The sequence below is a fragment of the Mirounga leonina genome, unplaced genomic scaffold (assembly GCF_011800145.1).
Source record: "Mirounga leonina isolate KUSES-001 unplaced genomic scaffold, KU_Mleo_1.0 Mir_82, whole genome shotgun sequence".
Lineage (NCBI taxonomy): Eukaryota > Metazoa > Chordata > Mammalia > Carnivora > Phocidae > Mirounga > Mirounga leonina.
In genome coordinates this window covers 45,592,022-45,606,900 of record NW_023270825.1, presented here as the reverse complement: position 1 = coordinate 45,606,900, position 14,879 = coordinate 45,592,022, and the positions used below count along the sequence as shown (strand labels likewise).

The 14,879-nt window shown below is 40.6% G+C and overlaps 2 protein-coding genes across 5 annotated transcripts in view; one reads left to right on the top strand and one right to left on the bottom strand.

Moving 5' to 3' along the window:
* Positions 1-1,531, bottom strand: part of TXNDC16 (thioredoxin domain containing 16) — a 126,379-nt gene extending 124,848 nt beyond the window's left edge. Inside the window, exon 1 of one of the 4 annotated variants that reach the window (XM_034992464.1) lies at positions 1,292-1,531. The gene's annotated coding sequence lies outside the window, so the exon portion shown is untranslated. The remainder of the gene's footprint in view (positions 1-1,291) is intronic. The other 3 variants (XM_034992465.1, XM_034992467.1, XM_034992466.1) reach the window with 3 other exon arrangements.
* Positions 1,532-2,138: 607 nt separating this feature from the next.
* Positions 2,139-14,879, top strand: part of GPR137C (G protein-coupled receptor 137C) — a 64,685-nt gene continuing 51,944 nt past the window's right edge. Inside the window, exon 1 of the mRNA XM_034992601.1 lies at positions 2,139-2,552. Within this exon, the coding sequence (XP_034848492.1) occupies positions 2,139-2,552 (414 nt within the window). The remainder of the gene's footprint in view (positions 2,553-14,879) is intronic.

Below are 14,879 nucleotides of genomic sequence, written 5' to 3'. Positions count from 1 at the left end.
AACAGGAGGTTCCCCTCATTTTATGAGTGCCTAAAATCACAGAACTCTGAGTTCATGCTTAATTTACAAGTTTAACAGGCCCCTGGGTGGCTCAGTCGATTAAGCATCTGCCTTAGGCTCAGGTCCTGATCCCAAGGTCCTGGGATAGAGTCCCACATCGGGATCCCCGCTCACCGGGAAGTCTACTCCTCCCTCTCCCTTGCGCTCATGCCTGCTCTCTCTCAAAGAAATATTTTTTTAAAAGAATAATAATTTCCCTTTAAAAAAATTTACAAGCTTAAGCACATAACTGCTTAACTCAGACCTATTAACTTCTTTCAACAAGTTGTACTCTGCTCTAGGCTGCACTGTACACCCTGCTCAGCTGAATGTTTCATCTGAGAGATCCACATAACTGTGCCAGGCCTAAACATCAGTTTGTCAATATACCTATAAAGAATCCAAAACACATGAGTATCTGGTGCCTGGGTGAACCACTGTCCCAGAATCTGGAGTACAAAATAGACTTTAATGTTCCCTGTGGATCACTTAGCTAGGAAAGAAGGTAGCAAAACTCTTAACACAAAGCATTAGGACAAAGGATGGTGAGTTACCAAAGGCTGAGTCTTAGTTGCACCAGTAAATGTAGCAGTGTCTTTCAAAAGGATACTGAATTTGTGATGTGCCACTCACTCTAAGGAGAAGACAAATTGTTTTCTCATCAGTTTGCACTACTGAGCAAATGTCGTCAGTCCAATATACGTTGGAAGATCTACTCCTCGCTTATTTACAGCAATAACATAATACAGCATTTGTTTTGTACCTTTCTGGGCCTCAAGAAGAGCGCCACCATCCACCAAATACAGGACTAAGGCTTGAAGGAATACATACGGAATTTAAGGAGTACAAGCTCCCTAGACATTCATCAGCCTTACAGTTCTGTTTCTGCCTTTTCCCCTAAACTTGTGCCCAGAGCATCCTTCCAAATTCTAAGTTTCAAAGACCCACATTCCCCCTGTTCACATCTCCTGTGGACATCCATCTCATCCTAATATCACTCCTCTAAGAGACATTTCCCGAGGAAGAATTTTGCTTAAAGCTTCAGTTCACTCCCTCATTCCATCCCCTCTCCCCCACAAAGGGCTCATGAAAGCAAAACGCCCCTCAGAAGGATGCAGGTGAAGCCCCTTTTAAGCCAAACTCCAGAGCTCAGTGGCGCAGCCCTTGTTAGGGGACGGCCGCCAGGCTGAATCCCCATCCCGGCAGACAGAAACCACAGCCCCTCCACTGAAGGACCCGCGCTGTCACCTACCTGCCCGAGACCTGCGGGCAAGACCTACCCGGAGGAACCCAGGTGGTTCCCGCGGCCGACAATTCCCGCCACGTGAAGGAGAGGCAGAAGGCGGGGCCGTGCCCCGCTGGCTGGCAGCGGCGAAACGCGGCGCCTACCTACTAGGGTGCAGCACCCCCGCCCTCAGCGCCTGCAGCCGCCACCGCACGCTGAGGTCGGCCTGCGGAGCAAAAAACAACCTCAAGGCTCCTCCCTCTCCTCGTGCTCCCTACGTGCGGCCTCTCCAACCAATGGAAAGCGCAGGAGGCGGAGCGAGAGCCGCACCAGGTGACAGGCGACCACCGAGTCCTCCCGCCGGCGCGAGCGGGCCGTGCAGTTGCTGGGCCAATCGGCAGTGTGGGTGGGGAGTGGAGGGGAGGGAGAAAGTGAGGAAAGCGGATGCCCAATCAGATCTTGGAGCCTTCGAGCGACGGGTCCTGTGGCCCGTGGCCTTCCGAGCGCGGCGCGCAGGGGGCGTGCCCGCCTGGGCCAATCGGCGCGAGTCCACGGTGCGGAGCGAGCGCCTCAAATGCTCGGCTTTCTCAGCTGATTGTCTCCAGCCGAGAGTTGTTTTTTGCAGCTACCGAGCCGAGCCGCAGCAGGAGGAGCCGAGACCCCCGGGGCGGGGGTGGGGGGAGGCGGGGAGAGGAGGCGGGGTCCGGGGAGCCGCGGCTGCTCTGCACGGGGCTCCGGGTCCTGTCACGGCGCTTCCTGGGGTTGGAGGTTGGGGTGGGTGGGGGGTAAGGGGGAAATCTTTCTCCCCCTCGACGGCGGCTCCGAGTCCGGCCCCTTCCTTCCCGCGCTCTCTTACCGGCCCCCCAGCCCCCTCATGAGGGTGTCCGTGCCGGGTCCGGCGGCCGGCCGCGAGCCCTCGACGCCCGGAGGCGGAGGCGCCGTCGCTGCCGCCTCAGGCGCCGCGGTGCCGGGCTCGGTGCAGTTGGCGCTGAGCATCCTGCACGCCCTGCTCTACGCCGCGCTCTTCGCCTTTGCCTACCTGCAGCTGTGGCGGCTGCTCCTGTACCGGGAGCGGCGGCTGAGTTACCAGAGCCTCTGCCTCTTCCTCTGTCTCCTGTGGGCAGCGCTCAGGACCACCCTCTTCTCCGCCGCCTTCTCGCTCAGCGGCTCCCTGCCCCTGCTCCGGCCGCCCGCTCACCTGCACTTCTTCCCCCACTGGCTGCTCTACTGCTTCCCCTCCTGTCTCCAGTTCTCCACGCTCTGTCTCCTCAACCTCTACCTGGCGGAGGTAAGGCGGGAGGACCGGCATGCGGGGCCGGGCGGGTGAGCGGGGCTGCCGCGATCAACTCGGGCTGAGGACTGGGCGGGGGGGAGGGGGGCCGGGCAGTTCGAGGCGGACCCGAGAGCAGCTTGGGGAAACTGAGGCACGCCTGGAGTGTGCGCCACTGGGCTCGCCCTAAACTTAAGCGGCGGATAGACTCGGTTCCTGAGAGACTGGCGGGGTTGAGTGAGTGAGAGTGTGGGTTCTGACAACTTACAACAGGACCACCCTTTGTTCGGTGTTTTGGCCCTCCAAGGTAAGGTGTTGGTGGCACCAACAAAGTGGCATCGCAAGAAGTAGGAGCCCCGGTAGCTCTGCCGAAGCTGGACTGTGTTGAGAGAGGTTGGATGCTGAGGTAGCAGCAGCTCTGCTGAAGCTGGACTGCTGCCAGCCATTACGTCACCAGGCAGAGCTGTTCCTCTGCTATTGTTGCTGCGTTTCTTTTATTAGAAGCTTATATTCCCTCCTGCATCTCCTTTCCTGTGGCTCAATAAGCCTCACACAAATTCCGTTCGATAGTTCCCCAGCAGGGTTAATGATCAATAACCAAAGCCGAGGGTCAATATAAAGACCTCCATAAAGCTCTTAATGTTTGCCCCACTTGCTCCAAGCTTTAGCTATTTATCCTACCTCTTACATACAGCCTAGTGATTTGGTTTTTTGGTTTTTTGGTGGGTTTTTTTTTTTTTTTTTTTTGGAGCTAATTAAGACAGAAAATACTAGCTTAACCTGTGACTATTGCAGAAACAAACCACTAAACTGTTTTTGCAATAACTTGCTTAATAGCTGGAACCTAATCACACCCCCTTTCTCTTTTATGGGGAATTGCTGGTTGGATTGCATTGTTCTGCAGCGCTTAGGTATTTGACCCATTTCAAACAGGTTTGAGAGTGTAAGGTTGTCAGTCAAGTGTGTCAGCTAGTGGTATTTAAGCCACAGAATTTTGAGAATTGCCCAAAAACTCTCCCTTCCCCCTCCCCCACCAAAAAAAAAAAAAAAAAGCTTGAGGAGGGGAGGAAACAAGGTGACATCATATGCTTAATACTGACTAATATAGAACAATATTGGTCTATGCAGCTAATCCTCTCAAAGGCTTTTGGAGGTGATGAGAATTAACATAGTTCTGAGCAAAAGTAAAAAAAAACATTTGAGGCAGATTGTTTATATTTTCTGCGTAAATCAACTCTTCTCCCATAATAGATGGAAAGTAGAATGCATAATTTTAAAATTACAGTCATAACTTCAGCTTTTTACCACATTAAAAACAACAGTTGAAAATAAGTAACAAAACTAATTTAACTTGAATTCTTTTCTTTCCCCATCCTTTGGAAGTCCAAGCAATGCAAGACAAAACCCAAACAGTTTAAAGCAAAAATAAAAAAAACATGGGCAATCATAAACCAAATAATCATGCCATAGTCATGTCACTTATTTGATGATGCTCTCATCTTCTAGTTGTTGTTAAAGCTGTCATAACACTTCGGTCCTTTATAGTTAAATTGATACATCGTATTCTTCCTGACACCTTTTCTGATAGAATACCAGTGACCTCTCATTACTGAAGCTTAAATCTAGCTTCAGACATAATTTACCTGAAAGTGACTAGCAATCCTTAAGCCATGAGCATCAGATAATTTGTTTTTCCCCTATACATTTTGACTTATAAAATCATATTAATGATTCCCTGTAAAATAGTGGGCATTTCATAAAGTAGCTAAACACTCTTTTTTACTTTTTTTGGAGAAATAAGGTAATGCCATAAAGGGCATAAATCTTAAGGATACAGCTATGAAATTTTATGTATGCGTATACTCATGTTACCACCCGGATTAAGATAGACAGCATTTCTGGTGCCCCAGGTTATTCCCGTGTGCCCTCTCCCAGTCATACCTCTCACCTTGAGGTAATCACAAAGTGGCTAAACACTATCACAATAGAAAAAGCATCTATAGTTAGGCTCAAAATTCTAAAAGTATGCTTCTACAGCATAAACTGCATGATATCTAGATTGGGTTTTCATACTTTTAATTGCTGATATTCCAAGGGAAGAATTTAAATGTCTAAAAGTCTTCCTGTTAAATGAATCTTTTGTGTGATGTAATTTTTCAAAAAGCAATAAAACTCAATAAATCTAGAAAACATTTGAAAAGAAGATAGACTAAAGCTTTTTCCTTTTGTAGTGGCTCCTAAAAAGAGTGTAGATTATCTATGCTTGTCTTTTTATAATCAAATTAACAATTTTAAAACACATAACTGTACTTAAAAGAACAAATTTTCAACTGTTTAAAGAGTGATATCTTGACCAGAAATCATTTCCCTATTATTAGAAAAAATCAGGAGGAATCTATATTTAAAAGAGTATTTGAATTCAAATTTTTATATCAATTCCAAGTAACTGGAAGTATACTTTCCATTGATTGTTCTGAATTAATGAAACTTTTTCAGTGAGTTCTTGGTATTATAGAAGTATGGTAAGGAAAATCTATCTGGTGACAAAACTGACATTTGATTTTTTTTTTTTTTCACTAAAAGGCCCTATATCTGTTTTGAATAGTTGCACTTCTTGATTACCAAATCACTCTGTCTTTACTATCTATCATTAAATACCAATTTCATTTTGCTTTTGGCCTCTTTAAAGCATTTGTTGCATACATTTCTTATGATTAAAAATATTCTAACTTTAAGGACTTAGTTACAAAAAACCATGGAGCAGAATAAAAACAAAGTTAGAAAAACAACCATTACTACTTTGAAAGCATTTTGGTGGTTCTTCTAAAACTCATTAAGTTTTCAAAAAGTTAAGACTGCCTAAATCACTCTTTTGTTGACTACACTTGAGTGGAATTGAGATAAGGAGAAGTAGCCCTTCTGAAATAATTAGACTTTTCAACTTAATCTCCTGGAAGCAGATACTTGGGGTGGGGGACGACGAACTGTACACTAATCTAAAAACACCTACTGAGCTTTTTTTGGCATGATCAATAGAACATGTACTTTACCAGAGAAAGGTTCACACTCCTGTACTTTTACCAGAGAAGACTTCAATCTTTAAAACAGATTATCTGATAAAACTGATGCTACCTACCACTGAAACAAGTAAAAGGACTTAAGATGAGAGTTGATAGTACACTGTCTTTGGAGTATTGTTATATATGCCAAAATCAATGAGTTCATCTTCAAGGCCCATATTGACATTTTTTCTTACAGTTTTGTAACATGAATGCCAGTTGTTTAATCAGGATAAATATGGTGACTTAATCACAATGCCAAAATACCACAATGCCAGCTAGGAAAATTAAATTCAGAATCTTAACTCTCACATTCATGGATGCTGTCGTTGTCCCTGACAATGAATATATTCTTCCAAGTGTTGATGATATGTCAATAATGTGTAGTTTAACTTACATGTACTTGGGTGTCATTATAACGTTCTGTGATTTCTCACAAAAGCATTTTCGCCACCTAACATGAAAACTCCTTAAGGATTAAGTTAATTTATTATATTTTTATCTCATAGCAACTAGAACAATGGTGAATATATTATTGAATGACATTCTTGAAAAGGCCAAAACTAGAAAATATTTAGCCATCTAAAATTTGAGGGTTAACTTGATTTTGATGAACATTTGAGGTAAATTATTTGTGTACTTTCTGGGATCTTTATATTTTCTGCCTAAAAGATTGCCTATTGGTATGAATGCTACGATTCTCTTAGATTATCATGATTTAATTAGATAAAAGTTTATTTTGATTACCGCAGGTAAAGTATTACTAATGAAACCACTTGAATATATTCGAGTTTTGCTTAGCAATACTATTTTTACATCATGGCAAATGACCCATAGTAATTAGGTCTTTGCTAATTTGGCTTCAACAAATTCTATTAAATAGAAAAGTCTATAAAACAAGTTTCACATCAGGAGTCAGTTATTATTTGCTGGAAATAGTGATTTAGTTCAATGTTGGATTTTATAACCCTTGTCTTCACAAACCCCATGATATAGGTAGATACAAACAGGGTGTGATTTGTCCACAGTTATTGGGCTAATATGTATCAGATATAGGGCTACCATATAGCCAAAGGCTATAAAGTCTTATCAAGTGATCCATCCTTATGAACTTCCCTGGACACCTTCAACGTGTTATTATTTAGTGCTTTACTATTTCATTTGCTTTCCCACTTTCCCCATTTCAAACCTTTCCTCTCACCAGCAGACTTTCTTTTCCCTTCATTCTCAGCATTTGACTCTCAGCTCCTAGTTTATGGAAGAAACCCGGGCCATCTGGCTGAACAGAGATTCAGAAAGCTACCTTAAAATGCTGCAAAGAGTATTTAATCTTTTTCAATGAATGATTGAGCTAGTAAGTGAGGAAATTCCTCAGAGGCAAGAAACCACACACACAAGAAAGAAGTGAATGCAGAATGATAAAGTACCCCACAGATATTTGTCTTGGGGTTAGGAGTGGTTATTAGCTGCTTCCTGCTGGCTTAAAGGCTGGATTTTAAATTTTATGTGTTGGGGATCTGGGAAGGTGACATTGGAGGCAATACCTGTGGTGAAGTCTGATCAGAGACTTCATTCCCTCCAACTGAATCCCAGAATTCTCAAAGTGTATTTCTTCTGTGGATGGACTAGGAAAAATAAGCAGGTTCTCAAACATTGATGATGGTCTTTGTGCCTATCTCTGCCTTGGTTTTGGGTGAAGGAGGCACATATTGGGGAAGAAAAGTCTTCCCTGGGAATGCATAACAAGTTTATTCTCACACAAGTTTGAAGCCTGAATTCACACCACTTCTGTGACCTTGGAGGAAAAAAATAAAGCCAACCTGAAAATGTAGTTTAATGGTATCCGGGCTTGGTAGTAACCTGAAGAACTTGGAAGGAGCAAATGCAAATCATTTGTTGAGGAGTATAATTTAAACCCAGAATCCTGACAGATAAAATTTTACAGGACATGAGCTCAAAATGAAAAATTCACTACAGAATCTACCTACAAAGATTAAAGATATTAGAATTATCAAATACGTAATATAAATTATTTATGTGAATTAAGAAAGTGAACAGTATTGATATGATTTTAAAAAGTTAACTAGGCACATTTGGAAATAAATCGTTTTTAAGTTTAAAAAAATTAAAAACTGAAATGAATGGTTAAACAACAGATTGAACAAAAAGAAATTAGTGGAGGTGCCTGGGTTGAGCATCCAACTCTTCGTTTTGGCTCAGGTCATGATCTCAGTGTCGTGGGATCAGGCTCCGCATTAGGCTCCATGCTCAGTGCAGAGTCTGCTTGGGATTCTCTCCCTTTCCCTCTCCCTCCCCCTCTGCTCCTCCCCCAACTTGTGTGCCATCTCTCTCTCTCTCTCTCAAATAAATAAAATCTTAAAAGAAATTAGTGAAGATCTGAGAATAAAATCACCCAGAATATAGCCCAGAAAATAAGAAATCGAAAATATGAACAAAGGATTAAGCAAGAATGAAAATAGAGTAAGCAGGTTCAATATATATCTAACTGGAATTTCAGAGAAATTGTTCAAAGGAATAATGACTTAGAGTTTGCCCAAATTTATGAAAGACACCAAGTTTCAGAGTAAGCCCCCAAAATTTAAGACAGGCTAAATGAAAATGAACACAGAGTAAAACTTCAAAATAACAAAGACAAAATATTTTTAAAACAAGTAGAATGGCTAAAATAAAAAACACAAACAAGTGTTGGTGAAGATGTGGAGAAAAAGGAACCCTCATGCACTATTGGTGGGAATGTAAACTGGTGCAGACACTGTAGGAAACAGTATAGAGGTTCCTCAAAAAATTAAAAATAGAACTGTCATAACCAGTAACTCCACCACTGGGTGTTTACCAAAAGAATACAAAAATACTAATTCAAAAAGATATATGCACTCCCATGTTTATTGTAGCATTATTTATAATAGCCAAGACATGGAAACAGCCCAAGTGTCCATCAATATGTGAATGGAGAAAGAAAATGTGGTGTATGTATACAATAGACTATTATTCAGCATTAAAAAAAAAACAACAATGAAATCTTGTCATTTGCAACAACATGCATGGATCTAGAGGGTATAATGCTAAGTGAAATAAGCTAGAAAAAGACAAATACCATATGATTTCACTCATATGAGGAATTTAAGAAACAAAACAAATGAACAAAGGAAAAAGAGAGGAAGACAAATCAAGAAACTGACTTAACTATAGAGAACAAACTAATGGTAACCAGAGGGGAAGTGCATGGGGGAATGGGTGAACTAGGTGAAGGGGATTAAGAGTACATTTATCATAATGAGTACTGAGTAATGTATAGAATTCCTGAACTGCTATATTGTACACCTGAACCTAATACTGTTAACTATACTGGAATTAAACTAAATAAACATAATATCTATTAAAATTTTTTAAAACTACACGGAGTAGATATTACTAACAAAGGAAGAAAATTAAGAGTGTTGACATTTCATTAACAAAGAATTCAGAAGACAGTGAAACATCAGAATGCTGAGAAAAAGAAACCAGCAACATAAAATTCTACCCACAATGAAACTATCAACAATAAGCGTGAAGTTAGGAGGGACATCAGCAGGATGGTGCAGTAGGAAGCCATGGACCCTCCTTCCCCCTGCAAACAGCCAATTGAGCAACAATTCGCAGACAAATTCCCTTTGTGAGAAGTCCAGAAACTAACTGAATGGCTTCTGCACCCCAGGTGAAAACAAAACCACAATCACCAAAATGAGTAAGGAAACCAGTCCCTGACCCCAGTGCAATACCTTATAACTGGGAAGAGACCTCCTAGCTTTCAGCTTCTTTCAGTAGAGGAGAGGTGTTTGTTCACTCATCCAGCAGCCTAACTTTTCCTGGGGGGTTCCCCAGGAAAGACTGTCTTTCCAGTCTTGGAGTTCTAATGGGTCCAATACAGTCTAACCACCTAGGGGGAGAACAGAGACAGCAATTGGAACTAGTAAGCAATAGCTCCCCTCCCATATTTCAGCACAGACCAAGCAAACCAGAACTACAGCTTCCTACATTTCCCTGGGGAGAAAAAGAGTTGGTAGAGGCCCCCAGAATCTCTGGACAAGCTGATTAGTGAGGGCCGTCTTCTGTATAAGGACAGTCTGTGAACCCTGGGAGAGGTGACTGTTTTGTTTGTTGCACAGACGCCAACACAGAAAATCAAGAAAAATGAATAATCAGGCAAAGATGTTCCAAATAAATCAGCAAGATACATTCAGAAATTCTAATGAAACAGCATCATATGATTTGCTTGACAGAGAATTCAAAATAACTGTCATAAAGATGCTAACCGAGGTCAAAAGAACAAAGCATGAACAATTTCAACAAAGCATGAGAATTCAAAACAGAAAATATTTTAAAAGTACAAAACGGAACTCATGGAGCTGAAACAACAAAATCTGATGTGAAAAATTCATTTGAGGGGTTCATCATCAGACTAGATCAAATGGAAGAAAGGATCAATGAACTCAAAGACAAGTCATTGGAAATAATTTAGAAGAGCAAAAAGAAAATAGAATGAAGAGGGGTGCCTGGGTGGCTCAGATGGTTAAGCGTCTGCCTTCGGCTCAGGTCATGATCCCGGGGTCCTGGGATCGAGTCCCGCATCGGGCTCCCTGCTCCTGGGGAGCCTGCTTCTCCCTCTACCTCTCTCTCTCTCTCTGTCTCTCATGAATAAATAAATAAAATCTTTAAAAAAAAAAAAAAGAAAAGAAAATAGAATGAAGAAGAATGAACAAAGCTAAAGAGACTTACGGTACACCATTAAACAGACCAATATGTGCATTGAGTCCCAGTTGGAGAAGAAAGGACCAGAAAGCTGATCTAAAGAAATAATGGCTGAAGACTTCCAAATCTGGGGTAAAAATGAACATCCAGATCCAACAAGCCAAAAGAGCATTAAAAAAAAAGGAATCTAAAGAAATCCACACCAAGACAAATTATAATCAAATTGTCAAAAGTCAAAATGATTTTAGAAAGCAGAGAGAAAAATAGAGACTTGTCACATGGAAGGGAATCTCTATAGGACTATAAGCAGATGTTTCAGCAGAAATCTTGCAGGCCAGAAAAAAGTGGGGTGATCTAGTCAAAGTGCCAAAAGAAAAATACTACCAACCAAGAATAATATTTGTTTTGCAAAACTGTCCTTCAAAAATGGGAAAAATAATGACTTTTACAGATAAAAGCTGAAGGAGTTCATCACTACTAGACCTGCCTTACGAAAGATGCCAAAGAGAATTCTTCAAGTTAGAACAAAAGGATGCTAAAATGTAACACAATAGCATAAATATGAAACTCATTGGTAAAGATAAGTATATAGACAAATACAGAATACTGTATTATTGCAATGGTAGTTATTAAATCATTTTAATTCCAGTATAAATGTTAAGAAAAGAGTATTAAAATAACAGTAAAATGTTAAAAGATACACAAAATAAATAGATACAAATTGTGACAACAAAAAATGTTAAGGGGGAGAAGTTAAAGTGTAGAGTTTTTGTATACAGTTGAACTCGTTATTATCAGCTTAAAATAAACTTATAACTATATTTTTTGTGTACTATAAGGTAACTACCCACACACAGGCACATATAAAAACCTATAGAAGTCGGGGCGACTGGGTGGCTCAGTCAGTTAAGTGTCTGCCTTCGGCTCAGGTCATGATCCCAGGGTCCTGGGATCAAGCCCCACATCAGGCTCCCTGCTCCACGGGAAGCCTGCTTCTCCCTCTCCCACTCCCCCTGCTTGTGTTCCCTCTCTCGCTGTGTCTCTCTCTGTCAAATAAATAAAATCTTTAAATAAATAAAAACCTATAGAAGTTATACAACAGGAAAAGGAATCAGAGCATATCAATACAAAAAAATCAACAAATCATAAAGAAGGACAGCAAGTGATGAAAAGAACAAAGAATGACAAAACTAACAAAAATATCAACAAATGCCAAAAGTAAATCTTTCCTTATTAATAATTCTTTAATGTAAATGGATTATGGGCGCCTGGGTGGCACAGTCGGTTAAGCATCTGACTCTTGATTTCAGCTCAGGTCATGAGATCGAGCCCTGCATTGGGCTCCATGCTCATCAAGAAGTCTGCTTGAGATTCTCTCCCTTTCCCTCTGCTCCTCCCCCCACTCACACACACTCTCTCTCTCTCTCTAAAATAAATCTTTAAATAAATTTACATGGATTAAACTCCCCAATCAAATTGCTTAGAGTTGCTGAATGGATTGAAAAAAAATAAAAGACCCAACTATATACTGTCTACAAAAAACTTGCTTTAGATTTAAGGATACACATAAACTGAAAGTGAAGGGATAGAAAAAGATACTCCAGGCAAATAGTAACCAAAAGAGAGCAGTGGTGGCTATACTTAGACGAAATAGACCTTAAGTCAAAATCTGTCATAAGGGGCAAAGAAAGACATTTTATAATGATAAAAGGGTCAACCCACCAGGAAGATAGAACAATTATATATGCACCCAACGTCAGAGTACCTAAACATAAAAGGCAATATTGACAGAACTGAAGGAAGAAATACACAGTAATACCATAATAGAGACTTCAATACCACATTTTTAATAATGGATAGAACATCCAGAAAGTGGGGCGCCTGGATGGCTCAGTTGGTTAAGCATCTGCTTTCAGCTCAGTTCATGATCCCAGGGTTCTGGAATTGAGCCCCGTGTCAGGCTCCCTGATCAGTGGGGAGCCTGCTTCTCCCTCCCCCCCTCCCCCCCCCCCCCCCCCCCGCTTATACACGCTCTCTCTCTCTCAAATAAAATCTTAAAAAGAGAGAGAACATCGACAGATCAAAAAGGACACAAAGCACTTGAGTAAACTGTACACCAAATGGACCTAACAGACATATACAGAACATTTCACCCAATAACAGCAGAATACACACTTTTCTCAACCACATATGGATTTTTCTCCAGGGTATATGAGAATTTAAATCACAAAATAAGTCTTAGCAAATTTAACAAGATTGAAGTCATACCAAGCATCTTTTCTGAACACAATGAAATGAAACGGAAATTAATAGCAGAAGTAAAACTGGAAAATTCACAGCTATGTGAAAATTAAATAACACACCCTTCAACAGCCATTGGGTGAAAGAAGAAATTAAAAAAGGAAATTAGAGGGGTGCCTGGGTGGGTCAGTCAGTTAAGCGGCTGCCTTCAGCTCAGGTCATGATCCCAGGGTCCTGGGATCAAGCCCCACATCGGGCTCCTTCCTCAGCAGGGAGCCTGCTTCTCCCTCTCCCTCTGCCTGCCACTCCACCTGCTTGTGCTCTCCCTCTCTCTATCTCTATGAAATAAATAAATAAAATATTTTTTAAAAAAAGGAAAGTAGAAAATATCCTGTGACAAAGGAAAATACAACATATCAAAAATTATGTGAACAAAAGTAGTACTGAAAGGGAACTCTGTAGCTATAAATGCCTACATTAACAAAGAAAAAAGATCTTGGATAAACAGCCTAACATTACACATCAAGGAGCTAGAAAAACAAAAAACAAAAAACCTAAGCCCAAAGTTAGTAGAAGGAAGGAAATAACAATGACCAGAGTAGAAATAAATGAAATAGAGAATTTAAAAAAATGGAAAAAGTTAATTAAAGAGTTGGTTTTTTATTTTTAAAATTTTTTATTATGTTAATCACCATACATTACATCATTAGTTTTTGATGCAGTGTTCCATGATTCATTGTTTGTGCATAACACCCAGTGCTCCATGCAGAACGTGCCCTGAAAGAGTTGGTTTTTTAAAAAGATAATTTTTTCAACTTTTAGCTAGACTAAGAAAAAATTGGAAACAAAAGAAGAGACATTACAACTGATGCCACAGAAATAAAAAGGGTCATAAAAGACCACTATGAACAATTATACACCAACAAACCAACAAAATGGATAAATTTCTGGAAACATAAAACCTACCAACACTGAATCATAAAGAAATAGAAAATCTGAAAAGACCTATGAATCAATAATCAAAAACCTCCCAACAGAGCAAAGCTTAGACTAAGATGACTTCACTGGAGAATTCCACCAAACATTTAAAGAAGAATTAATGCCAGTTTTTCTCAAACACTTCGAAAAAAAAAAATTGAAAAAGAACACTTCCTAACTTATATTATGGGGCCAGCATCACCCTGAGACCAGAGCCAGACAAAGACAACACATGAAAAAAAACCTACAGGGGCGCCTGGGTGGCTCAGTCGTTAAGCGTCTGCCTTCGGCTCAGGTCATGACCCCAAGGTCCTGGGATCGAGCTTTGCATCAGGCTCACTGCTCCATGGGAAGCCTGCTTCTCCCTCTCCCACTCCCCCTGCTTGTGTTCCCTCTCTCGCTGTGTCTCTCTCTGTCAAATAAATAAATAAAATCTTTAAGAAAAAAAAAAAAGAAACCTACAGGCCAATATCCTGATAAATATAGATGCAAAAATCCTCAAGAAAATATGAGCAAATTGAATCCAACAGCACATTAAGAGGATCATACTCCAAGTGGGATTTGTCTCTGGCATGCAAGAATGGTTCAACATAGGAAAATCAATTAATGTGCTACACCACGTTAACAGAATAAAGGATAAAAGTCATGTGATCATTTCAATAGATACAGAAAAGCATTTGACAAAATTTAACATTCTTTTGTGATAAAAACTCTCAACAAAGAAGGCATAAAAGGAAATTACCTCAACATAATAAAGGCCATATATAAAATGCTGTGATAACATCATTTTCATATGTCTTGAGATATTGCCTAATTTCCCTTTGGGTTTCTTTTTTAACCCAACGGTTGTTCAAGAGTGTGTTGTTTAATTTCCACATAGGCATTTGCCTTTGGCTCAGATTGTGATCCCAGGGTCCTGGGATCAAGCCCTGCATTGGGCTCCCTGCTCGGTGGGAAGCCTGCTTCTCCCTCTCCCTCTGCATGGTGCTTCCCCTGCTTGTGCAGATGCCCAACCAACTGAGCCACCCAGGCGCCCCACATGTGGTCAATTTCTAAAAATATTCCATGTGTCAATAAAAAGAAAGTGTACCCTGTTGTTGGAAGTTGTATTCAATGAATGATCACTTTTTGTATTCCCGTATATTTTATATGCTTAAATTTTTATGTTCCTTATATTTTTTCAATAGCAGAAGTGAAAATGAAAAATTCACAACTCTCTCCCTTTGCCCCCACTGCTCATTCTGTCTCTCAAATAGATAAAATCTGAAAGAAAGAAAGAAAGAAAGAAAGAAAGAAAGAAAGAAAGAAAGAAAGAAAG